This window comes from Hypomesus nipponensis, chromosome 10 (assembly GCF_054491055.1).
Source record: "Hypomesus nipponensis isolate SF chromosome 10, ASM5449105v1, whole genome shotgun sequence".
NCBI classification, from domain to species: domain Eukaryota; kingdom Metazoa; phylum Chordata; class Actinopteri; order Osmeriformes; family Osmeridae; genus Hypomesus; species Hypomesus nipponensis.
Window position 1 is genome coordinate 10742490 of NC_140370.1, and position 26359 is coordinate 10768848.

The window sequence follows — 26359 nt, forward strand, 5'->3', positions numbered from 1 at the left end:
GTTTCATGAAGCCTGCTGAGACAGCAGACAGGCCCAGGGAGCCAGGGGCTCTAGGTGTGTGTCTCAGTGTGGCTGACAATAGCCCCCCAACCAAACAACCCTCACCAGCATATTCAGATTGTTTCTGAAGGCTAGCTTCAAACCTCTGAACCTGTGTGTTAGAAAATGTCATGATCCTAAGAAACACAATATTAACTTGATACTGTGATACCAAAACAGAAAAACAAGGTAAGATTGTGACCCAAAAACAAACCATTTATTTACACAGAATCTTGAATCACACACAGAACCTGGTATTAACCCCATGTTTAACATATCCCACAATCTCCAGACCATCAGTATATTGTATTGCTATTGTGGAAAAAAGGATTGGCCTTTTATTGAGTGTACACAAAAATCACATGTGCCCAAAACATGTTTATAACTTTCTTATTGTTTCAAATGTGTTTTTGTTTAGTTTTATTCTTTACATTTTCTATACAAGATGAAGTGATGGGGACCATAGAAAGCTTGGCTATAGACCCCAGCAGTACAAACTGTCAGACTCCTGGTAAACTGGGAATAAGGGACCACTCAAAGGGGGTGTATATTTGAAAAACCAAATCCAAAGTTTAAATCAAAGACATCTTGGTTAGGCTTCCTCAACCCTAGTTCTCAGTCCACGGCTCAACCAACCCTCTCCCTTGATCAAGGTGCCAGAACCTGACTACTCTCTGTGACATGTCAGCCAGGGAACTTCTCCAGAATGTTAGTGAAATACTGTTGTTCCAGAGCTGATAGATAAAAGAGCCTGTCAGTTATCTATGAGAGTGGATTAGGAGAAGGGTTCAACACTAGTCCTTTGGACTGGGGCTAAGAGACACACAGAATCTCTAAAACCAATATTGGTAGATGGGCCTGGAGTGGGAGGTGGGGTCAGGGGTTTGGAAGGGACTGGCGGGAGTCTGTTAGAGGCAGAGAAGGGGGAGTCTGTTAGAGGCAGAGAAGGGGGAGTCTGTTAGAGGCAGAGAAGGGGGAGTCTGTTAGAGGCAGAGAAAGGGGAGAGCTGGGGGGGAGGAGTAGCTCAGTTCAGTACTTCTTCCATTCGACGTCGTCAGGAGGACTCATGTCTACTTTTCTCTTCCCCACGTCAGTCCAGTTGGTGCTCAGGACTGTACCGCCTGACTCCATCTGAAGGAGGTAGGAGGAGAGGGGAGGTAGGAGGAGAGGGGGGTGGGGGGGGCAGGAGGGGGAAAGGGGTTTATGCCAAAACAAAAGTCACACACTGTATTTCATGAAATGCACGATTGATATCCATTGAAACAAGGACAAATATCTTTAATATCTGCGTGGACTTACAAAGGACTTGTTCATGGCCCGCTTGACCTCGTCCGTCCCGTCCGTGTAGATCTGCTGGAAGAGGTTGTTGAGCGCCGCATCGCCCTCCAACTTCTCCTTCTTCTCCTCCTCCTTGATGTCCACCACCACCTTGTCCCAGTTACGCGTGTAGTGGGAGGACGAAGGGTACTGGTCTGGAAGAGACGCACACACCAACATCACCATGCGCGTCCACGTGCGCACGCAGGCTTTCATAGGCGCAGGCTAGCTAGATTGGCGTGGGCAGAGCCGGGCAGATTGCTCCGAGGGCGTGCACTGTGGTCATGAAGGAGCACGGCTCCTGACGCCTGCTGATCCAGAGGCAGATAGAGAGGCAGAGCGGGGGGGTACTCACTGGGGGTGAAGTGTTTGATGTTGGACTCCTGTCCCTCTCCCTCCAGCTTCTCCCACCTGATTGCTTCCGTCTTCTTCATCTTGATCTCCACCTGGGAGAGGCGGGAAAGAGAAAGAGAGAGCGAGAAAACAGAGAAAGAACAAGAGAAAGAGATGAAACCCTTCCCCTGTTTGTTGTTGCAGCAGCCGGTGACGTGCTAACAAATCAAACCTAACCCTATGAGAGTGATATTACATGTCGCTCTCTATATAGGACGCTTAGAATGACACATCATAATGAAGGCCTAGACAGTGAGCCTCCATCTTGGCAGTGGTGTGCGTTGCGTGTGTGTGACAGGCAGAGATGCTGGGGTATGCGGGGGCACAGCTCAATCTCAAACCTTACTGACAGACACAGAGCACTAACGAGATGTCTGTCAGCCACAGGGGCCTGTCTGTATGTGTGTGTGTGTGCACTCCTACTTTTCCTCGCAACAGCATCTAGAACAGATCATTACAGCAGAACAGAACATGGGACGAGGCAAGAATGAGAGGAAGAACCGAATTTGGAGGTGGAAAGAGGACGAGCACACACACCTACACCCTCTCTCTCTCTCTCTCTCTCTCTCTATCTCACACACACACGAGATGCTGAGCAGGATTGACAGGGCACATGCCAGTGAGACACGCAAGACACCGAGTTCTTTACTCCCTGTTATGGTGTTGCTGTACCAGCAATGAGTGTGTGTGAGTGAACAACCAGCACTATGTCGGTGAAATTAAACAGCATTTCTGCTCTGTTGGGCAATAAGATGATTCATTCATGAGGGTGATGGGACACAGGAGAGAGGTTTGGAGAGAGTGAAACGGAGAGAGGAGACAGATGGGAAGGAACAGGAGATTGGTTCTAGAAGCCAATATGATCACTGCAAGATGTTCCCTATGGTCCCATTCTACAGAGGTTAGGAGATGGTGCACAGCAATGTCGGGATGGTACAGGTGCTTCTAGAACATATTACAGCATGGCTGTCATCTCTGTGCTTTGCTGAATCAGTGCTGTTGATGCAGGTGTGAGTGTGTGTGTGTGTGTAGAGACTGACAAATACCCTGTTCTCTGTGCTTTTGCATGTGTGCTGATAACCAATGAAAACCCATGCTGAGACCATGGTCTCTGTGTGTGTGTGTGTGTGTGTGTGCGCGTGATACGAGGCCATCCAACATTAATCTGCTGCCACATCTGTGTCTTCTGGCTGTAAAGGGACGTGACAGGGAAGGCGCCGTGCGTCTGTATGTGTGTGTGTGTGTGAGGGTGTGTGTGTGACAGGCAAGGCGTTGTCTCTTAAAGGGATGTGACAGCACTGCCACATACAGGGCCACCACCCACAGAACCCCAGGGGCTACACACACACACACACACACACACGCGCACATACACACACTCACGCGCACACACACAGAGTTCAGTCCCGTGTCTGAAGTCCCACGTGTCCTTACCCCCCGTCCCCTCTGCCCTTCCTAGTGTGCCTCTCCTACTTTCAATCACCACGGGTTTCAAAACAAACTCAAATAAACACACAAAATAAATAAAGAAATACATAAACATCCTCAGACACTGACAGGCATGGAAATTAAAGTGGGAGCCGCCGTGTTATCTATTCCGCAAGAGGAGATGAGTTAGAAATGAGAAGAGTGTGTGTGTGTGTGTGTGTGTGTCAGTGAGAGAGTGTGTGTGTGTGCACGCATAGCCGTCTGCTCTGATCAAACACGCTGGTATGTAATTGGCTCCCTGTTGTCGTGGTGACCCCAGGGGTTAGAAAGTCTGTCGTGGTTGAAGACAGGAGGAGGTCAAATAGGGCAGCACTGACAAGAATGTGAGAGGACACACACACACACACACTGGAACACATATACACACACACACACTCATGCACACACACTCTCACGCACACACTCTTGCACACACCCACAACCTTAGGGAACACCAACATTCTGCCAAGATGGCACAAGTGTGTTAAAAGCTTTGCGTGTGTGTGTGTGAGCACATACAGTGTGTGTGTGTGTGTGTGTGCGCATAGGCTGAGCCTTCCCCTTCTCGGGTGACTTTAAAGAGAGCAGGCAAGCGAAGCGCTAACCCTGGAAAAGGGGGGTGAAGGGCCCCTGTTCCAGGTAGAGGAGCCAGGGACAGGGCTGGCGACCGGAGAACACGGGAAACTGCTGCATTAAACAGTAGCCTGGGAGGACGGGGCCGTTGTTGTGACTGCTTGTCCCGGCTGCTCTCTGAGGGGGGCCGTCCCCAGTCGACTGCTGGCAGAGAAGAGTCCCTCAAACCACACGGCGCATTCTCTTCTCTGGCGTCTGTCTCTATGGCACTCTAACATGGATGGCTATTACTCTCTCTCACACCCACACCCGATGAAGTCAAATGAGCTTCCAAAGTGGCCCAGGGATTTGCAGAATGCAAAACAAGGAATTCGCTTACCATCATATGTGTTTTAATATTGGGTTGAAGTGTCTTATGTAAGGTAAGAGTGTGTGTGTGGGCAACAAGACCGTGCGTACCCCAGGAGCCCTGTGGACCAGGGAACAGACAGGGCTTTGTGGGGAGGGAGGAGCTTGAACTCTCTCTTCTCCACCTCCCTCTGCCTCTCCATCCCTTCTCCCTTTAAGACTGCGCTCTTGTGCGAGTGTGTGTGTGTATTTAAGGTGTGTGTGTGTCTAGTGAAGACTCCTCCCCTGTCTCTAAGACTGGGCTCTTGTTTAAGCTTCAACACACGTGCACCTCTGGTATGCGGTGTCTACTGTTGCCATGGCAAGGGGAGAGAGAGTGTGTGTGTGTGTGAGAATGGCCGCTGTATGTGTGTGTGTGGGTATGCGGGGAGGGTTGGGATTGCCTTTCTCAAGTGGAAACTGGAGGGTTTTGCTAGCCATTGGCAGGATTTTCTTGATGTTTCCGGATGTGTATCACCATGTATACCTCTGGATGAGGTTTCAACGCCGCAGCCTCTGCACTGGACAGAGGACACCAGCGAAAGTGACCCAGACACAGTGGAGTGGCTGTGTTCGCCGGTTTCAAAAGCCACAGAGCTGCCAGAGGAGCGTCGTGTAGGGCGGGTACCTTGGTGGAGAGGATCTTAAAGGTGCTCTGCTGAGGCACGATGGGATGCAAGAGGTGAAAGCTCAAGCCGAGATCTTCCCCCGACGCCAGCCGTATGCTGGCGGACAACTAAGGGGGAAAAACACAAACGTTACGAAACACACACACACACTGCGTTTCACACGTGCACATTGACACTCGTCTTTTTATATAGAACGCGGAGACAAAATGAATCCTGGTATGAATGCACTTGACATTAGTGCACTATGGCAGAGGAGAGTCCCCTTGTCCCCCTGTGTGTGCTGGTCTCAGGGAAGTGTGACAGCCGGACCACACTGTCCCCATGGGGCAGGGGGGGAGGGGGGGATGAGACAGCCGCTAACAGCACAAGTGTCTATCACTCTTTTTGAGGGACGGGCTGACAGGTCTAGCATCTCTCCCATTCATAGGAGTCTAAGTGTCAGTCTCTGGCCCGCACACAATACACACACACGCCTTGTGTATCTGCACCACCGTGGTGGAGTAAAGATCTCTCATGTAGGGGTACACAGTTGTACCTTGCCTTCAGAGTGAGGTTAAGAGACCCTGGTTTCCCTCTAGTCACCCCTCAGGAAGGAAAAACACAGAGAGCTGCTGTTTGTGCATTTTCCCTCTGAAGGCTTTCCTGCAGTGCTGATATGACACTTAAAGGTGATCATTGGGACAACATTGGGAAGGGTATTCCCAGTGCCTTGAAGAAAGGGGCGCCTTCTTCAAGGCACTGCTGGAGGCATGGCCACAGGGAACGGGTGTGTGCGTGTTTTAGGTGTGTGTGTTTGTGTGTGAGATAGAGAGATGCCCGTTTCATCTACCGCCAGTGCAAGCCGAAGGCTATCCCATAAAGCCTTCTCTACAAGTTCCAGAAACAGAACATCTCAGAACAGGCTCTCCTCATCTCCATCTTATATATTCTTCAAACTTTTCTGCCAAAGAGACTGTGTGTGTGTGTGTAGTGTGTGTATAGTGTTACCCATGTACCTCTTTCTCTGCAAAGCTGACCAAGACCGCGTCCTTTTGGGCGTTCTTCACCATGATGGTGACAATGACCTGGGACTCTGTTTGGTACCAGTCGTGTCTGAGGGAAAAAACACACACAAGCTCACGTGGTCAGGTGGCTGGATGAAACATGCCTAATCAGCAGGTCTACTTACAGTCTACTTACTTTGCCGGTGGTGCTGCAGATGGCTGCTGTAGCATCCAGTCATCCCAGACAGAGAGAGAGAGAGAGAAGGGATAACAAGTTAGATGAAAAGATGGACAAAAACAAACAGATGACAGAGAGAGACACAAAGGGATCCCAGAGGAGGTTTTTCTTCAGTAGTGTGAGCGAGCCTGATCTGGAGATGCTGAGATCAACAGTGCCCCCAAGTGGTGTAGGCAAGCGCAGCACTCACCATGTTCGCATTGCCATTCAGGCTCTGTTCTGGAAGAGGAGAGAAGACAATTTATTACACACACACACACACACACACCAAAACATTACTTTACATCCTGGAGTAGCTGGATGTGTCCTAGTCCCACCAGATACAAAACTTGCGTCCAATAATCTTTGCTCGTATTGCACAAGCATGCTTCCATACACACCAATGGAAACACGTAGACAAAGTCACACCAACACCCCCCCCCCCTCCCGCACACACCGCTCTCTTAGGATGACAACCAGCAGTTTGTTTACTGGTCCATCCACGCCCATGAAAGGCCCTGGGAGCCCTAACAGGCCTGATCACCGTTTACAAACCAGCTATCATACATTATTTACTGCTTTCATTACTGAGACGGGAATGGGTGAGAGACCGAGATGTAAGGAGCCGGGAAGAGGGAGTGATAATGTCGCGTAAATGAGGTCGCCTTTGAAATGGGGAAGTGATGGGAGCACACTGGTGGGGAATGAAGATGGTGTGGGGGTGTGAAGCAGAAGCATGGAGAAACAGCCAGTTACTGGGTTACCAGTAAACACCGTCATTAAGCACATGAAAGGGACACTGGGGCCAATGCTGAAGATAACCGAGGTGTGTGTGATTGCATAAGAATGTTTTCACTTGATAATTGAGTTCACTTGACAATTTTGAGAACACATGAATACAACACGGTAGTCATATTTGGGTGTATGTGTTACCCTTTCAGGGTGTCATGTAAACGTTCTAGACCAAAGCAACATGTCAGCTCCATCCACACACACACGTATGTATATGAACATCTGTCCCACTTACTCCCCATCATTTCTTCACAGCGCTGGATCCAAACTTCAAAATCTTTGTCTGAATCTGTGGGGTGCATACAGAGAAAACAAACCTCAAGGGGCTATTCACCACTTTCTTCCATACTTAGAATTATTAATCAGACACGATGTCATAGACTTGATGTTGACAGCTGTCGACAGCAATGCCTGGAACCAACATGGCAATGTTGGATTGCCTTTAAGTTTGCATTGATGGGGCTCTTTTAGAAGTCCATCTGGCTAGACACTGCTACCTACTGATAGTTCCACATCTGGCCTAGATGGCCGAGACCTAACTCTGCTTAGCTGGACTGACTGCCCAGACGAGGGAGTTATTGAGAGCATGTTTCCCCCAACTTTGCCAATTTTGTAGCCATGATTGAGGGCTGGGTCTGATGTAGTCATGTATCTGTGCTGTACACAGGCTTTCTGTGGGGTCTCACCATTCAGCTGGAGTCCCTGGGTGAAGGCCTTGTGTGAGGACTCATAGTGGTTGAGGTGGTACTCTGCTATTCTGCAGGGTGAAAAGCGCAGAGACATGGAGAACAGATTTAAACAAAAAAAGTATTTTTTCACCGAAGGTCAATTAAATCGCTTGATCGCTCACTCACCCTGTTCTCATGAAGGCAAGTGCAAGGCTGGGCTGTAGCAGTTGAGCTTTCTTGGAATCGTTGGCAGCACCTACAACAGCAATGACATCATGCACAGATACATACTACTTCAGTTTGGCTCAGACGGTTACAGTGCAACATCCACAGCTTTTAAAAATAAGTTGGTGGGAGCCTGGGAACAGACTTACAACTGTAGTTTTTGAGAAGTAGGTGGGCATAGGCTCGTTGGCAAAACCACTCAGCATTATCAGGATTTCCCAACAAGGCTTCATTCAGCTCCTGAATTAAAACATACATTTTACATTAAGATCACTGATAAGGATCGCAAGCAAAGTTTAGATGTGGGAGTCTGCCGATGGATGATATGCCTACAATGGCAAGTGTAGACTGAAAGCGTGTCTGCTTATTGACATTAAGCTAGAGCCAACTAGCTCACCCGATCTATTTCAAATAATTACTATATTTTTAAAGTAGCTAAAGTAGCTTGGCTAGCTACCAAATACCGGATGGGGATGTCCGCTGCATATGGGTGATAATATTTACATTCTTGACATCCCTTAACCCTGAAAACAAACGGTTGATAGCTAGTTGGAGTTTGGATAGTAAACATATGCAAGCAGGTAGAAATATTTAAATTTGTAGTCTCAACCAAAATAGCATTCGCTATATTGGCTAGCTAATAGTAACATGTTGCGAGCTTAATCATTTGTTAAACGTATAACTTGTGTGCACTCTAGTTTGCAGGTTAGCTGTAAATGTTATCAAATGTAAATAAACTGGTTAAGAACAAGGCTAGCTAGACAGCTTTCTAACATACGGTAGGTAGCATTAGCTAGCTGGCTGATGTTTACCTCCAAAGCTTTCTGGGGGTCCTCATCTATGCAGCTATCTGGGAAACTGCTAGAAACGAAAAAAGAGCCACAATTATCTTGCTGAATGAAATCAAAGGTACATGAACATTAACTTAAATTATTTGGATTAACTTGCCGTTCGGTAGCCATGGGTCTAGCTAAAATATTGTGTCGTGGAGGGACAGTAGAAAGTTCTGGATGGCAAAACGAACTGTTAGCAACGGGCTTGTCTGTCAGCAGTGGTAGGCAATAGCTAGTTCCTACAGTAGCTAGAAAACAAAGTGATAATGTAATGCTGCCACCTACCAACATGGAGTGGTACATACGACACAATATCTGGCGCTAGGGTTAGACGTTGTTTGTGCAACAATGAAAATAAGAATCTTTCCCAAAAAATGTTTTATTATCAAATTAGACAAATTAACACATTGTATATAACAAAAAGAATGGTACGCGTTAACCTTTATAACTCCACAACAAATACATTTAATTGTGAGCACAGACAATTGCAAGGGCAGTACCCTAGTTAGACGTTTAATTGTATTTGTAAAATGGTCAATAGATCTTGGTGGAATTCACTTGTCTGAACCCTAGCAACAAATTTAAGACCAAGGAGGTAAAAATCAAAACAATACACATTTCTGTAATTTATTCTTACTCCTTGCATAGACAATTAAGTTCGGGTGGGAGTATATGCGGAAACATTTTACAATCCTGAGAGACAGCTGGCAAGTGTCAACAATATAAAGTTGCACAAGTTCACAAAAAGTATATATAAGACAAAATACATAAATACATAAAGGAGTATATGGTGGAGTAAGTATATTTACAGTCATAATAGAACAGTATTGAGTGCAGAAATGCTAACATTAAGATACATTAAAATAAGTGTATAGGACAGGTTTGGTCTATATCCCTTTTTTTGTTTGTTGATTGTCATTCATTAGAAATGTTCCCAAGGCACCGGTGATTGTTAGATTTATAGTTTATGATTTCTACACGACACAACTTGTATCCATTAACAACATTCATAATGTTAGTCTGTGGAATGCATATCAAGAAGAACCGGTTTAGAATGCAGCTGGTGTTTTTTCAGGTTTGTTTGATCCTGTACAATAGATACTTATGTACCAAGCATGCTATTCAAAACATTGACAGTACAGTGGCCCACATTAAACTGATCTGGAATGTCTTTGGTTAAGTGTTGCATCAGGTCGGTCTGAAGCACAAGGAAAGGTGGAAAAGGGGACAAGGACAGGGTGTGCATTACAATTAGTGCAAGGCAATGTTCAAGGCAAATGTGAAGTGTGTGTGTGTGTGTGTGTGGGGGGGGGGGGGGGTGAGAGAAAGAGAGAACAAATAACAGTGTATTGATCAGAGTATAAGCTCCCATACAATGGAGATGAAGTGCAAGCAGAAACAGCTATACATTTCCGCAGAGTGGCTGTAGATTCCAGTGCATGTTTTTGGTCTCTGGTTGAAGTTGAAGATCTAATAACTTCTAATGGTGTCTATAAGGGCACAAAGACTTCTAAGATTGTAACTCTCTAGAGGGACTCCCAATAAGAAAGTTATTGTCACAGGCAATTTGGTTGTTGGGTGTCTGCTGATGTTGCCCTGATGACAAGGCACTGACAGTCTGACAGGGCACTGAGTTAGTCCTGAGACTGCTGCCTGTGTTTTTATTGGTCAAAACTAGTGAGGGGTGCTAGCTGCAGGGTCACTATCTGAGGCTGGCTGGCAGGCTGTTTAGAGACTAGCTTCTCGTCTGTGGCAGTAGTCCCATCAGGGTGGTTCAGCACCTGTATCACCCCTTGCCGACCTTCTGTTTTATTGCTACTAGAGGCTTGTTTCTCACAAAGACTCCCGAGCAGCTGAGCGGTTTTGAAGACAGACGCGTGGCCGCCTGGCTGCAGAGACTGGACTCTCTCGAGGTTCTGTAGATTCCGCAGCATCTCAGCAGACACGATCGGCAAATGCCTCTGCTGGATCAGACTGTCCCCTGTGGACCTGAGGACAGTAGCGCGCTGGGCTGGTGCTGAGGCAGAGGCGGGGGGGCGAGGCCTGGATCTGGGCTGGCCCGGAGGTTTTGTTTCCCTTGTTCTGGTGGAGGTCTTTCGGCCAGGTTGGTGGACAGGTCTAGAGGCGGGGGGTGAATGCTCATAGGAACCTCCATCATCACTAGAAGAACTGTCCTCTGGGTTGTCACAGATTGCGTCGTCATCACTATTATCCTCCTCCTCCTCTTCTTTATCATCATTATCAGCTTCTTCTTTACCATCAGTGATGTAGACCATGTCTTCAGGCAGCGAGGTGAACTGGTAGACCAGCCTCTGGCCCTCCACCTTGTTTAGGATACCTCGCTGGTAATAGTACCTGGATGAGCACAGAGCAGTGGTATTACCAAACTGCACACGCACACACATCAGTGCACAAACGCATACACACGCACAAGCAATACTTTGGGAGATTTGATATCTGTTGCACAGCCATCACAGATCAACAATGTAAGATCAAATGCATCCAACCTGAGGGCTCTGCCCATGGTCTCATAGTTCATGTCTGGTTTATTCTTGTGTTTTCCCCAGAGTCTGGCCACAGCCTTCGAGTTGACCAGCTTGAAGATTCCTGCATGGGGATTGGTCCATTTGATGTAGCGGGGGCAAGCTTGCCTATCCTGGAGTAGCTCCATCAAGAATTGCCACAGGTATAACGTGTTGCCTGACACACACACACACACACACACACACAAAGAGATGGGAGGTGCAGTAGCTCCCCAGGAGAGGGGAGACAGACACAAACCAGATGAGACCATTTAAACATAGAGGGAGTTTGTTGTATGTCTGAGAGAGAATTAGTGAGACAAAAGACATGGAAGGGGGAGAGAATACCTTTTTTGTATTTATACTTGCTCCTCTTCACTATGATGTCAGGGGTGGGTGATTCAGGCCTGCTGTGTCGAGGTTTCCTCCCTGTAAAAGACAGGGTGGTTAGAAAGCAAGTGATGAAACAACATCTTTTAAAACGAATAATCTAGGTTTGTAGTCCTGTTCATCCTGTAAGCAAAAAAAAAAAAACAGACCTCTCCTCTTTTGTGGCTGTGCCACAGCATTCTCCATAGGGGATGTGAACCACTGAGGCTGGTCCACAGCTCCCACAATCCCCTCTGCTGACACGGTCACCTGGGTAACAGGAGCGGTGATGACATTCCCAAGAAGTGGCACAAACATTTGGGCTGGCAGGGGGGGGATTGGGAGGGGACACAAAGACAATGTTAAAATGGAATAATATAAAAAGTTAATAATGATGTGGTAGTGGATGGCATATTTTAAACATTATAATATTCCAGATGTTTAGATTTATAGATAGGTGTGTGTGTGTGTTTGACTTACAGTAGTGCTGTTGCTCTAGGAGAGTGTCAGTAGAATCCATGTTAAGGATAGTCTCAGCAGCAACCAGTGTTTCCATGGTTTCTTCATCCCCACTCTCACACCCCTCCACTGCAGGAAGAAAGGCAGAAAAGACAGGCCAGAGAGAGATAATAAGAGAGCAGAGAAGAGAGACTGAGAAAATACAGTGACAGTGCAGGACTACTGCAAGGAGATGTAAGACCTTTGGAAGGAATTTGGAGGGAACAGTATTGCCAGCTGTTTTTAAGTTGTATCCAGGTACTATTAGCTAGCTACCAAACAAGTTTGCACTCCACTGTCAAACAAAGACAAAGGTTCTCCAGGTTAAAGCAAGTTAGCCAGAACATGGCAGATACCCAACACAGCTATGTAGCGAAAAGGGGTATTTAATAGCAGTAGTTTGCTACCGTAAATTGCTTGGTAGTTAGCTCTAGAAAACTAAAGTTTTACTAGTTGTTGACTACATGCAATTGGCTTTACTAAACGCTGATTAAACTTGGCTAATAAAATTATCTGCGGTCCAGCTATTACTTTAGGTAGCTAGGTAAAAACAGTCTGTTAGTTAGCTAGTTAGCAGTTACTGTAATTGTTTAAATTAGTTGACTGATAACTGTCTGAAAAAACGTTTGATACCGATGGATTAGACAATAATGACAACACTCACTTTTGCCGATGGCTTTAATGTAGCTACTGTGGATAGATTTGCTAAACTCTACATTCCAAAAACAGTGGCCAACTTAAAGCTAATGTTCAAGCACTAGCTGCGCAGCTAGCTAGCTACTGTAGCACTGTCTGAGCAGCTAGGAATGTTTTGTTGACTTCCTGCATTTTGAGGGGGTGGTCCATGTCAAGAGGATTCCGGTGTTGTAACGAAAACGGTGACCTATCGAAAACTGTGACCATGGGTCGCTGTTCTACGTACAACACCGGTACGCATGTGTAGATCCTCACCCAACCAAGGTAAAAAAGGAATGGAACTCTTGAAATAATACAGATGATTTATTCAACCCAAACTGTTGTAAGGCAAGAGTGTGCTTTTCAGTGTGAGTTAGAGTTACCTGAGAGTGGATGGACCTCAGAGTGTGTCTGCTCACAGACCAGGCCTGAGTAGGAGAGTAGATGTGCGTGAGGGACCTGTTCTACAATCACTGCAGGGAACGCAGAATGCTCCTCCTGCTGTAAAACACAGTTAGACAACTGATGCAGTAATATACAGATATGCAAAAAGGTCACACACTTGAAGAACAAGCCACTCTTACCTGAGGTCCATTGTTGACACGGTCGCTGGCATACTCAAAGATTAGCTCTGTCTGCTGCAGCATGTTGAATTTTCCAGAACACAATTATACAACTCTATGGTGACATAATCTCAGCGTACACATAAGTGTAGAACTGGATTGTATTGATGACGATACCACTGCAAAAGTCCCGGCGTTCCAGAGCACAGTCAGATAACGTTGTAAGTTCCACTGAACCAGAGGTTCCAGTTTTTCTGCCCTGACTGTTTCAGTGTCCTTGAATCTAACCTTACCTTGGGGTAAGTTGCTTAGTACATTTCTGGCAGTAACTGTCCAACTTAAGATCCCCACTCCAGTTTAGTCTATCAAGTCTGCGTACACCAGGTTGCTTGTGATGAGGTAAGTCCTGCTGCACACAGTTAACTGTAACAGGTCAAATGTGTAGGCGTTGAACAGAGACAGGTGTCACAGTTATTTGTTCTCTCTTGTCTTGCTCTCAGTTTCTGTTGACAATGAGGAAGTGGAGCCTGCCAAACGGCCCTGTGGTCTGAACCTGACAAAAAGAGAAGCAGAGAGAAAAAGAGAGGGAGAAAAAAAACGAAAGTTACATTTTCGTGACATTTCAACATGTGTGTCACATTCACATGCTCAGTGCTGTTATACTTTTGGCAAAAATGTTTATAGTTTCCTTTAGGAGGATAGCCCAAACAGAGTAGACAGCACCCCTACCCCCTCTTCACTTCACTGCACAGCTCTTATCTGCCTTCTAAAACAGGCCAAACTAGCAACAGGAAGTAGGCATCCGGTCTGCATCACAGTGTGTGTTTTTTGTGCACGTACATGCGTATGTGTGGGTGTGCGCATGTGTACGAGGAAGGGAAAAGTCAAACAGCAGCAGCTGTATGGGCTCAAATAAGGCTGCACATTCACCATGCACTTTCCCACTACTTTCTATGTATGTAGGCTTACAGTGAGTGGACGTGTGCTTGGCATTCTTACTTTCTAATACTCTTCTTTCCTGTAACCTTCCTACGTGCCCTGTTGTTACCATGCCGCTCATCTTATCTCCTCCCTTCTCATCCTCTTGTCTCCTCCTCTCCTGTTTTCTAACGCAATGTCCAGTCCATTCTTCAATTGATTGATCTGCCACCTCTCCACCAATTAGACACTCATTCTCTGTCCTTCCTTTCCATCCCTCCCTGGTTCAGTTACACCACCACCTCAATTATTCTCTCCTCCTACTTCCTGTCATGCTGTCTCCATGGTGACGTGATTGATGCTTATATGGGATTCAGGTTAGTACCTGAAAATCCTGTTTCTGCTGTTGTTCATAGCAAGTCATCTCTGCCAGAGGTCTCAAATTACAGTGCCACTGTACCATGACAACACATTATCATGCTACACACCTGTATCTGCCTAAGCCCCTCCTCCTGTCAGGGCTGGGAAGGGACTCTCTTAACTCCTATACATCTTTGCAACAAGAGGAGAAAAAGACTCATGCTGGTTGAACTGCGTTGTCATCTTAGCTTCCCAAGCATGTTTTGCTTAATCTTGGGATTCTGTGTGTGTGTGCATGTGCGTGTGTTCTGGTGTGTTTGTGAATACTTGCATGTATTTTTTGTGTATTTTTGCATGTGGTGTAAGTGAGACTGAAAACAAGACATGAGCGAGGCAGTTATCAAACAGGAAGCACTGCCAAGTTTACGAGTACTAGCTTCCTCTTGATAGGGCCATTGTTGTCTCTGCTGACATCTTAGGGTCACAAACGCATGCCACAAGAGCCGTTGGCCTCAAAATATTCAAATGATTTGTCCCTATAGGCCTCCAGTTAACTTAAACATGCCCCCAAACAACATTAATATGAAGAAACTGAAATGTGCAGAGTGGAACGATGAAATTCTCCCTCAGTTATAGGACAGGGATTCTCAGATCAGCATTGCCAGCCATCTGGACATGCACAAAGCTGTTTCTATGTCCACAGGCCTGATAGTTTTCCCAGAGGTAATGCTAACAAGTAGGCTCCATTGTCTCTGTGTTAAGTCTCTGGTCGTACAGGTCTGTCTCTATGGTCACACTCATGTGATCCATCCAAGTCTGTGAAGTGGCTGCCAGGCCCCAAAGGACTCAGATAAGCTCCATAGCACACTCATTTCCAAGTGTGTGTGTGTACGTGAGTGCTTGTGTGTGTGTGTGTGTGTGTGTGTGAGAGAGGCAAGGCAGATAAGAGTATAGCAGAGAGAGAAGATGATAAGCCCCTGCTGTTGCTTGGGGTAACTAGAACTGGCCAACCTAGCAGTGATAAATATGATGTGTGCAAAATATGGTTCGGGGTGGGTGGTTGTGATTATATTCCTGCATACAGTATGTTTGTGTGAGTGTGTGTGCACCTGCTCACATGTCCATATTTATCAGTGATCTTGACATGATTAACATTGATCATGGGACTACCATGCTGAACAGAAACACAGAACCACCTTCACTTTCACTTTAGCACACCCACATGGTTTATGTGAACTCTGTTCTGGTCATTACATCATCTGGAGTCTTAGCTACTTAAGTAGATAATCAACATAAATGAATCTTTGGAAAGACTACAGTAATTGAATAGAGGCTTACCTTGTGTTGTTGATATGCTGTGTCTGTGTAGCAGCTGGCTGTAACTTCCAGGTCTGAACAGGAAATTGTTCTCTCCGCACTGACACAAAACAAGCAGCCTTTTGGCTCTGAGCTAGGATCAGCGTATCCACCACTAACCCTAACCTAAAACACTTCTAACAGACCCGAGATCAGCTTTTAGGAGGAAAGATTCTCCCGCCTGAACAAATAACTGCTCTGCTTCCGTTTACTCCTGAGACCCCTCCCTCTGTGGCTTTTGATTGGTTACCTGTCCGGTGAGTTGAGGTTACTCATAGCAACCATTGTTAGCAAAGAGCAAAGGTAAACAAAGGTCTATTTGCAATGTAAAGCACCAGGGATCAGATCAGAGCACACAGACAGACACGCTCACAAACAGACATGCACACAAACATATACACACATGCATACATTTACATTACATTTAGTCATTTAGCAGACGCTCTTATCCAGAGTGACTTACAGTAAGTACAGGGACATTCCCCAGAGGGAAGTAGGGTGAAGTGCCTTGCCCAAGGATACAACGTCATTTTGCACGGCCGGGGATCAAACCGGCAAATTAATCGCCCAATTCCCTAACCGCTTAACCATCTGACCCCCTACATACATACAAAGCAACAACACTGTTACCTGGGATATTCTGTATATCCTCACACGTCAGGAATAAAATCAACCTGTAGTTGTGCTCTACAATTACACAGCCGCTAGTGCTCCCTGGTGGTCAAAGTGTGTGCCATCACATGTTCTGTCCCAGGAGGAGTTGAATAAAGGACTGAAATGTAAGGCCTGTAGGAGGCCCTCTCTCTCTCCTGACTAGAGTGGGAGTGAAACAACCTCTGATTCATCTGATTGACTGAGGCCTAGACCACAGAGATTGGTCAGCTTTGGTCTGCATGTCCAGTATCCAGTCATTCAGGGATAGGTCAAATGGGATATAAGAGAACAGGAGACTTAGTAACTGTCTCCACTATCGTGGGATCTTGGCTTGTTTTTAGTGAAAGTTCTTGTCGTTCTTTCTTTTCCTGTCAGTTTTTTGTTCTCTTTCCGTGTATTGAGCATCCATAATCTGGTTCAAGAATGTGTTGGTTTGGCTCAGACAGAAGGAAACTCCCATATTGTTATTATAAAGTAGCAGAGGACACAGAGGCAGAGGGTTTATTACTACAACGTGTGCATGTGTGAATGTGTATCATGGATGTGGATCCAGTTGTGTTTAACTGAAAACATGTTTGTTCAATCCATAAGATTGATGAAAAAATATTGACTGAATGTTCATTCAAAAGAACTTCAAACTGATCAAACCTGTGTTATGCATCACTGGTGTGACTACATAGTCCTGTTCTTTTGTGTGTCTTCCCCTTACAAAGTGAAAGGGCTCACTGCAAATTCCAACCTCTCATACCTTAGCTTGGTGTTCTCTTGGCTGTGTTAGGCTCTTGGCTTACGGGCAGTTTAACATTTTTGCCTTGAAGTGTTTTTTTTCCCTCACACACAGACACACACACACAATCACACACACCCAGATATTTGCTTTGCTTTGTCCAAATGTTAGTGTAACCTTAGCCAGACAATTCTCCTCCTTGCACTGCTGCTAGTCCAGACTTAATACACTCAACAGCCTGCATCCACGAGTGTGTGTAAGGATGTGTGAGTAGAGAGCGACAAAAGACAATAGCAATTAAAGTTAGTGAAACAAAATACTATTCTGTGAACAGAAACCAAATAAAGACAATCACAGAGTTCTTGAACATTTATTCAAGCCAACTTTTTCCAGAGTTCTCTTTATCAGGAGATAAAGCACAGCGAAGGAGCCCTGCAGAGCCTGCTGTGAGAGTGTGTGGAGGGGGTGTGAGTAATAGGAAGCAGAGAGCTCAGATGTTTTGGGTCACACACACAAGCTTCTTTATTGATCTCGGGCATGGCAACTGATTGAATAAAGAGCCTTGATAGGACACTCGGTTTTCTCCAAACAACCCAACTAATCTCAAGCTGTCTTTGGGTAGGACATGGAGGGGGAATGGAGAGAGGGTTCGAAGGGGACAAGAGCTGGGGTATTAGGGAAAATGAAAGAGAAGGGGAGAGGTGTGATGGTAGAGAAAATGAAAGAGAAGGGAAGAATGTGGTAGTAAAGAAAATGAAAGAGAAGAGGAGAGGTGTGAGAGGGAAACAGAACAACCGTGAGTGTCTCTGAATAGAGGAGAGATAGACAGAAGATTGAGGGAGGACAGAGTGAAGAAGAGCGGGGAGGAGAGATAGGACAGAGGGTGTCTTTGATGGGTAATGTGACATGCGTGACACTCGTTTTGCCCAAGGGAACATTCCCCGGTCAAAGCAGTGTTCCATGTGGAGATGTGTGAGTCTGTCTGTCTGTGTGTGTGTATGAGTTAGTGTTCACAGGGGTGCTCTGTGCTTACGTTCAGGCTCACATGATAGGAGCGTTTGGTTCAACGCTGGAGAGCTCACGCGCGCTTATACACACACGCACACAAGACACACAGCAATCGTTCTGGATGGAGAAATAGCTCAAGCAAAACATATTTACTGATGATGACTTGCATTTTCTCTACTTTACATGAGCAGTGTTTGGCTTTAAAAGTAGTAACAAAACCAACATAATTTTCTGTCATTTCTTTTAGACCTCACCTACTGTCCCAGCTGAGACGAAAGCACTGTATTTACTCATATTATCACTTATAGGCAAAAAATAATGCACAGTATATACATGAGCTAAACAGCTTGATATCCTTCATTATAGAGCAATAACACACCTTACTGTATCATCTAAAAACATGTCTACTTCAACTCCTCAGGGAAGTCAAAGGGTGGTGTTCCTGGACATCCCAGTCCCTGGACCCTGCAATGCTAGCGTCTTCCTGTTCTACTAATATAAAATAAGATTACCATCAATGAATCGACAGATCAATCAAAAAAATCTATCAAACCACAATATTCTCATCCAGGTTGAGGTGTAACATTTCAATCAGAAAGGATCCATTAGAGTTCAAAGAGAGTGTGATTTTTCCTTATCTGTGGTCGACACTGAAGTTGTTCACATCCACTGCTTGAAAAACCCCAACTGTTCATTTGTACTAATCAGGAGTTCACAAAACAACAGAGGACTTTGTGACCATTCAGCATCAAAATAAAACATTTATAGTATGAAAACATCCACTCACAGAATAATATGCCAAATGCTACTGTTACTTACTGGAATAAACAATAAACTAAACAAATCAAAACCTGGGTAACTATTCATAAAATTGCTATAATATACCAGATACATGTTAAACAAAAAATATCATGCAACAAAATATACAGCAGACATTCTTTCAACACTAACATTCCCAATCCACCCAAGATTTTTCACTCTACCCCAGCCTCTTTGTTTTTGGCTGACAACACACACATGCTGAGTTTTCATAAGTCATTTCTCAACAATTCTCCCAGACCTAGCTAGCCACACCTAGTAGTAAACAAATAACATAGACATTCATCCTTTGCTGATAATTCTACAACTCTAAACCCTCTCCAACATATAACGTCCCAGACCCAGTTTTTAGGGGAATTGATAGTCTATGTACACGTGTGTGCCTCTGTCAATGAGGGCATTTTTCTCGGTGGCTCGGGCTTAACATGCTCCTAAATCAGTCCCTCAGAGCATCTCATAACACTTCCTTCTTAGTGCACTTCTCTCCACATAACAAGGATACTCTTCTCTAAACAGGCCTGGATCAGGATCATCTGATCCCCAGTTAAAGGCACTTGGACTCAGTCGGAGTGCATGCTCATGCTGTGGTGTACTTGTTGGTGACGCGAGAGTTGCTCTGGTCGGAGGCTCGTTCGGTGACTTTTAGCTTCATACATGACTGCTTGTCATCCATCAGCATCTCCGCTGGTAGACACCAGCAACACAGACATGACTGGAGGGGGGAAAACAGAGGATTGTAGAACACTTTCAGAATCAGGACTTGATGTGTTGCGTGTTGTGTTGATGGTTTAAGGGACCAGAAAACCAGAGAGGAGAAGAAGAAAGTGCAAGAAACAAGTAATATAATACAGACTCAGTATTGTGTCTTACCCTGAAGCAGCTTTTGAACCGCTTGCTGACCATGTAGAGAGCGATAGGGTTGATACAGGAATTAAGTGATGCCATATTGATGCCTATGTAGTCCAGAACCAGGAAGAAACTACAGAAAGTAGCAGAAAATAGTTTTGAACATATACATGACCGATTAATAGGGACACTGGATAAATTGCTGTTTGGAATGTGTCAGACATGTCTTGAACACTACGTAAAGAGGACAACTTCCAGAATGTGTTGTTGATGTTTTTGTTGTTGTTTGTTCTGCCCACATGTGATCCATACCTGAGCAGCTCACAGCGGTTGGGGTCCTTCTCATCGTAGATGGTGAGCTTTAGGATGCGGCTCAGATGAAGAGGCAGCCAGCACAGGGCAAACACCAGGACCAGGCAGAACACTGTCTTAGCCACTTCCCTCCGCTGTACCACACACACACAGACAAACATGTATGATGGTTCACCACTTCTCTGTAGGATGACATCAAATACATATGTTGACCAGCAGATTCTGTATGTTCAGCCATCCATGCGGGTCATTCCCTTGCACCTGTTTGAGGTGGTCACTGAGAGCGATCTGGACGCCGTTCTTCTTCCTCAGCATCTCGCAGGTCATCAGGGTGTAGAAGACAGCGGTGCAGGCCAGCGGCAGACAGAAGTACACGCTGAACAGCCACCAGTCCTTGGCAGACTTATAGAACTACACACAGGACAAAACACAGATAGGAAAACCCATCAGTTAGCTTCACCAAATCTACTCTTACCAGACTGATATGACATGCGGTATGAAACAAAATAAAGGATTGGATCAAATGATCTAATTTCTGTCTTAATACAGTCTTTCTGTGAAGTGCATATCCCCTCAGTGACCTCTGGCAGACCAGGAAGATGTATGCCTCCATAGTGAGATGAATTCTGGTAAAACATCCTCTATCACCTCACTGAATTACATCTATGGGACCACAATACACAAGCTCGTTCTATAAATTTTAGACTATTCTGGCACACACACACCAAGAACACACATCCCCCCTCTAACCCCCCCCCCACACACACACACACACTATCGTTTATCACGGTTATCACTATCGTTTATCAAGTAAAGCAGGGGAGCTGTTAGCTGGAGATATATGTTTACAGAAGTAAGCTACCAACGCTACAAGGTTCAAAGGAAATGCCTTGTCCTCCAGACCCCAGGAGAAGACTGTCTCACACACACACACACACACACACACAGATACTGTATGCAAGTCTGGGTTCTGCATCTTGAGCATTTTTGTGTATGTGGGTGTCGATGACACTTGTGACTTGTGAGTCACTGCGTGTGCAGCTGCATACCCTCATGAAGGCGGATGTCTGCATGGGGTGCAGAAGACAGATCCTGAGGTGCTCTCCTTTGTAGTCCATGGTGATCATGTCGAAGGCCACCGCCTCAGGGACAGCCAGCAGGATGGAGAGCAGCCAGATGAGGGTGATCTCGATAGCGGTCCACTTGGGAACACCGATACCCTTGATACGGTTCCACGAGGCCACTGCACGGTACCTGGGGGAGAGGGAGGAGGAGGACATTCAATCAAGGACATCAACTCATGTATATGTGTCCGACTGTGTGTGTGTCTGACTGTGTGTGTGTCTGACTGTGTGTGGCCCTAGGTCCACCTGTCAATGCTGAGAGCACACAGACTCAGGACTGTGATTCCAACTGAGGCTTTCTGAACAAACGGCACCAGTTTGCACAGACCCACACCGAAAGGCCAGTCCTCAGCCAGCAGCTAGAGAGGAGGCAGGGGAAAAAGAGTGAGAGAGGAGGGAGGGGCGAGAAACAAGGTTTATTGACACAAGTTAGAGCTCTTTCATCAAAACTACAGTGCAGTGGACGTCATCGCATTTTATTCAACCGGTTACATTTGCTGTTAAAGTGGCATGTCAAAAGTTTTGTTGTTACTATTTTACCTGCTGAGAGACCATCCACAAAAAGAAACCACTCCTGCTGTCCAGTCTGAACTCTACCCTTTGTGTTCTACTGTGTGATATCAGATCTGGAGACTGGCAGATCTGGAGACTGATGCAGATCTGGAGACTGCTGCCTGTGTAAGCTTGGGGCTTTAGTGAGGCGGCTGGTGGACAGCAGAACCTTGGCTAACCCATGTGTGTTTTCTTGCCTTCGAATAATGGTCTACAGGAATGTGTGTGTGGACTATTGAAATCATATGCAGCAGTATCCCTACATCACTCATATTTCTTTGGAATGCACTCAATTATTTGAACATGTCTGGCCTCCCACTGGCCAAATATACAAAATATTCACATTCTTATCTAAATGTCACATTATCTTTCTCTCTCACACACTATGCCTATTTATCTCTCTCTTACAAACACACATGCCTCCACAAACATAGGCTACTCACATTCTAAGTATACACAATACCTCCTAACATTCCAGGGAAAGTGAAGGATATGAGGTAGATTGTCTCAGAAGCCCCCAAATCAAAAGCATTCAAGAAAATGCTGCTCTTCAGTACAGTGTGTTACTGATGGTAGTTGGGGTTGGGATATGGAAAAAAAAATTCGGTATATCAATGTTCAACAAAACAAGACAAAGCATGTCTCGAAGGTCTATCATTTAATAGGCGTGTGTAGTTTCTCACCTTGTAAACGTTGATAGGAATATCAATGATAATATGCAGCAGGTCTCCAAGCGCTAGACTCGCAATTAAAATATTAGGGCCGTTGCGCATGCATTTGTTCTTATAAATAATACGAAGTAGCGTGGAGTTACCGATGATTCCAACTACAAACACCAAACACGACACCACAGTGTTGATATATTTAAAAGTGTCTCTAATTTCTGTGGGTCCAGAGCACATGGGGGGTAAGGGCCGTGTGCGCCTGGGAATCGAGACATTGTACTCAATGGGATTATGTTCTCTCCCGATGAGTCCTTGTTTTTGTGTGGCAGAAGGGAGTTCAGGATGCGTGTTTTGAGGAGCTGCTTGTCGGTTATGATCGTCCGCTTGTCCAGTAACCAAGAGAAGATATCCCGCCGAGAGGACCAATGGCAAATAGATGTGGAAGGTCTTCGTCATTTTGGTAATATACGTTAAGTCCTTGAAAGAACACTTCTGTCCTAAAACACAAACATAGATTTCCATTAAACATTTTAAACTGACACGTACAGCCGACATCAGCACAACAAGTACTAAAGCCAAATTGTCTTACCTGTGTGATTTGTTTAGGATAAACCAAATGAGACAATTCAAAAGTAAGTATACAATACTATATCCCACTCATTGCCTACACTCTTCTTATACTTTTAGACGTCACTTTGATGTTGGATGCTGCTGTTGATTCATGGAAATTAAACTTGTTTTGTCGTTTTGACATATTCTCATAGTCTATCAATCACGTCTGTCAATCAATCACGAAAAAATATGTTCTCAAATATACCGTTATTCCGAATCCGATCTGGAACTCCGGTTAGTCATGACCTTCTTCCCTCCGTTACCGAACTGTGTGCTAGCTCTCACTTCTGTCTAACAACTTTAAACCAACCAGCCCCTCATCAGTAACAATGATCACTGTCAAAGATCGACCCCTCCTCTTTCCACAAGAGAAAAAGAGAGAGGGATGCATGAATCATGATACAGCTGCAATTTTCTTAGCAAAAAAACAAAAAAAAGCACATTGTTCTGTGAAGTGAAGTAAGAAGAGGAGAGGTGTGTATATGTTGTGGCCATGCTCAACTGTACCTTACTGTAGGACTGAGCCGACTGAGTCTCTTGCTTCAGGCCATGTACTGATCATTGGAAGGTCCACCTTACTTCACTCAGGAACAGACAGACTGCGCCTGCTTGTGTTTACTTTTCTCTCTGTCACTCTACCTGCCTGCTTCTCTGTCTGTATGTCCCTCTGAAAAATCAATGTGTGTTTGTCTGTCTCTCAGCCTGCATGTGTGTCTGGCTGTCTGTCTATTTCTCTGTCTCTGTCATTGGTCTGATCCTCCATATGGGCTGTCTATTGCCCCACCTGCAGTTGGCCCAGCTTGCTGTCCAACTCTCAGCTCCAAGGATTCTGGGAATCGGGAATCATCTGGGCCAGAAGACAGTCACAACCAGATGTGTGTTTGAGTGATCACCATCCCAGTAGTGCTAGAGAAGTCTGTTACAGGTGTAGGGCTGTGTGTGTGTGTGGGTGTGTGCAGCATTGTCTGTCAATGGTCTTTATCATTACAAAGTTAATGGTCCACTGAGAATGTGTGCTCTCCAAGTCACCTTTCTGTTTGGTTTCCCGCCAGAAGGAGTGGTGTGTGTGTGTGTGTGTCTGCCTGAGACCAAGAGAATCTTTATCAGATCGTTGGTTAATTTTTGGTTAATGCACGTATGTACTTGTTCTTCTGTGAAGTATCTTACATTTTGTATATAGAGTGTTTTGAGACACTGTAGTGTGTAATGAACATACGAATATGATTGTTCCAAGAAAACCAATACCTCATGATGAGAAAAAAGAATTGTCCTAAAGTAAGTATTGCTTCTTATAGTACTAATCAGGACTACAGTGTGCCACACACTTTAGAATCAATGTTTGTATGCATGCAAGGGTGTGTATGAATGTGAGTGAAGGTTAGTGTGTTTGGCTGCTCCTAACCCCAGCTCTCTGTCTAGGGACACTGACCTCCAACCCCTGCACCACTACCAGTGTGACCAGTCTATTAGGACCTCATTAGACACAGACCACCAGGGCTTTGAAACTTAGCACCCCTCAGAAGAACCCTGGGGCAAACACCCCTCCCCTCCCCACTCCATGCCCCTGCCACCACCTCCTCTTGTTACTCATCTAACGTTTCCCTCTATCTATCTTTGTCATCTCCCATCGTCTTGCCTGTTCATTAACTTTCTCCCTCCACCTCTTCAGTTTGCCCTTCTCTGTCTCCTCCTTCTCTTCCATCCCTCCCCCCTCTTTACTTCACACTATTCCTCCTGTCTGTCTTTTAAGTAGCCTGCATTCCCCTCTGACTCTCACAAGGAGACAATGGGGAGATTGTCCACCTCTGACAGAGTCTTCAGATCCTCATGAAGCCGTGCTGCACTGGCTAAGCCCCAGCCTCAGGCTAAGTGGCATCCCAGTGTGGAGGACCATGTGTGGAGCCCCCTAGGGCCCGTTCTCTGTGTGGTGATAGCCTATTAGCACTGAGCTTCAGCTGACAGCAACACAATAAAGGCCTGTGTGTGGGTGAGAGAGAGGCCTTTAACTTTGTAAAGCTCTGTATTGACCAATTTGAACAACAGCCACACTCACGCACACGCATACACACACAGACAGTTAGAGATACTCACAAGCGCAAAACACAGACACAAATGTTTGGACGAGAAAACTGAAAAGTGCATACACACACATACGCACGCTCACACACATGCGCTAGCAGAAACATTCATATCCATGTACATGGTACACACAGATTCATATGATTACTTGTACTCCTCCAGTTTATTACGCTAGCTAACTTCAAAGCACACCCTTTACCCTTTCCCACACATTTGATCCATCTCTCCTTTCCTCCTCCTGTTGTCTCTCTCTTCCTCACGACCCTGTGCCCAGCTCATCGTCTTTTCTCACTGGTTTTTCATTCTCTCTTTCTCGCTCCTTTCACTGTAATGTCCTCTTCATTTGCTAATCAACAGTGTTACTTCCTCTCAGCCTCTCACCCGTTTATGTCTTCTGCTCTCCTAGCACCTCTACAGGGTTAAACAACTGCGTTCAGCTCGGTCCTACTCCGCGGGAGATCCGTGTCTATGTAGGATGGATTCATTTCTCACTCCCATGCTTGATTAGCCAACTCATGACAGGTGGTGTTTAGAAGAAACTCAGTGAATAGGGCTTAGCAGGTCACTTACAGTGTGAGTGTAATCCAGGTTCCTAACACACATAACAATGTGTGAGTGGCAATAAACTGAGGCCAACCTTTATTGATCCATCCAATGCCCTTCCAGACTAAGAGCAATGGAGGAATAACAAAGCCATCAATGTGAAGGAAAAACACGGATGTGATTCAAGTTTCAGTGTTATTGTTTCTGTTGGAGTAGGAATCTTCTGGAATAACAATGTAGGAAGATTTATGCTGGATTGTGTAAAATGTTTTGATTGTTCACTTTTGGGACACACACATATGCACATGCATACACGCATACACACACAGTGTATCCAATCTGACCACCACAAAACCATTTTTACACATGTTATCCTGACGTAACGCATGACATCTTTCACATGGTAAAACCAAGTGCACTGATATTACTTCTGATATCAAACCATGACAAGTACAGAACATCAATCTACAACCACACACACATAATAAACCCAGGAAGACCAGGGAACCTTTTCATCTTTTAAGTCCCAAAGATGTTTACAGTGCTGTTGCAGGCAGAAGAAGGAAGTAGAGTAATACAATCACTTTATTTGACCAGATTGACATTCCATTTTACTCTTGTGTCTGTTTTCACA

General features: G+C 45.4%; 3 protein-coding genes across 10 annotated transcripts; all 3 read right to left on the reverse strand.

Annotated features, from left to right (window-relative positions):
- Positions 1–234: 234 nt before the first annotated feature.
- Positions 235–8789, reverse strand: sugt1 (SGT1 homolog, MIS12 kinetochore complex assembly cochaperone). Of its 5 annotated transcripts, none has more exons than XM_084707415.1 (13): positions 8639–8789; positions 8503–8551; positions 7840–7930; positions 7652–7721; positions 7484–7554; positions 7037–7086; positions 6217–6240; positions 5985–6007; positions 5801–5897; positions 4805–4912; positions 1712–1802; positions 1339–1511; positions 235–1170 (listed from the first exon to the last, which is right to left on the reverse strand). In XM_084707415.1, the coding sequence occupies exons 1-13, from the start codon at positions 8650–8652 to the stop codon at positions 1069–1071; spliced, it is 963 nt and encodes a 320-aa protein (XP_084563541.1). In that variant the 5' UTR covers positions 8653–8789; the 3' UTR covers positions 235–1068. The 5 variants fall into 5 exon arrangements, with proteins under 5 accessions (XP_084563541.1, XP_084563540.1, XP_084563539.1 ...); XM_084707414.1 differs by having other exon boundaries at positions 5985–6010; XM_084707413.1 differs by having other exon boundaries at positions 6217–6245; positions 7033–7086.
- A 97-nt stretch (positions 8790–8886) lies between these two features.
- Positions 8887–15834, reverse strand: LOC146271670 (ETS-related transcription factor Elf-1-like). Of its 3 annotated transcripts, XM_084707408.1 has the most exons (8): positions 15767–15834; positions 13172–13703; positions 12971–13088; positions 11895–12002; positions 11585–11737; positions 11394–11474; positions 11031–11223; positions 8887–10878 (listed from the first exon to the last, which is right to left on the reverse strand). In XM_084707408.1, the coding sequence occupies exons 2-8, from the start codon at positions 13232–13234 to the stop codon at positions 10185–10187; spliced, it is 1410 nt and encodes a 469-aa protein (XP_084563534.1). In that variant the 5' UTR covers positions 13235–13703; positions 15767–15834; the 3' UTR covers positions 8887–10184. The 3 variants fall into 3 exon arrangements, with proteins under 3 accessions (XP_084563534.1, XP_084563535.1, XP_084563536.1); XM_084707409.1 differs by lacking the exon at positions 15767–15834 and having other exon boundaries at positions 13172–13775; XM_084707410.1 differs by lacking the exons at positions 12971–13088; positions 13172–13703; positions 15767–15834 and adding an exon at positions 12577–12769.
- Positions 15835–17519: 1685 nt separating this feature from the next.
- ednrba (endothelin receptor Ba) lies at positions 17520–23600 on the reverse strand. Of its 2 annotated transcripts, none has more exons than XM_084707809.1 (8): positions 23309–23600; positions 22510–22988; positions 21521–21633; positions 21200–21404; positions 20412–20561; positions 20151–20284; positions 19863–19971; positions 17520–19704 (listed from the first exon to the last, which is right to left on the reverse strand). In XM_084707809.1, the coding sequence occupies exons 2-8, from the start codon at positions 22945–22947 to the stop codon at positions 19570–19572; spliced, it is 1284 nt and encodes a 427-aa protein (XP_084563935.1). In that variant the 5' UTR covers positions 22948–22988; positions 23309–23600; the 3' UTR covers positions 17520–19569. The 2 variants fall into 2 exon arrangements, with proteins under 2 accessions (XP_084563935.1, XP_084563934.1); XM_084707808.1 differs by having other exon boundaries at positions 23081–23600.
- Positions 23601–26359: the final 2759 nt, after the last annotated feature.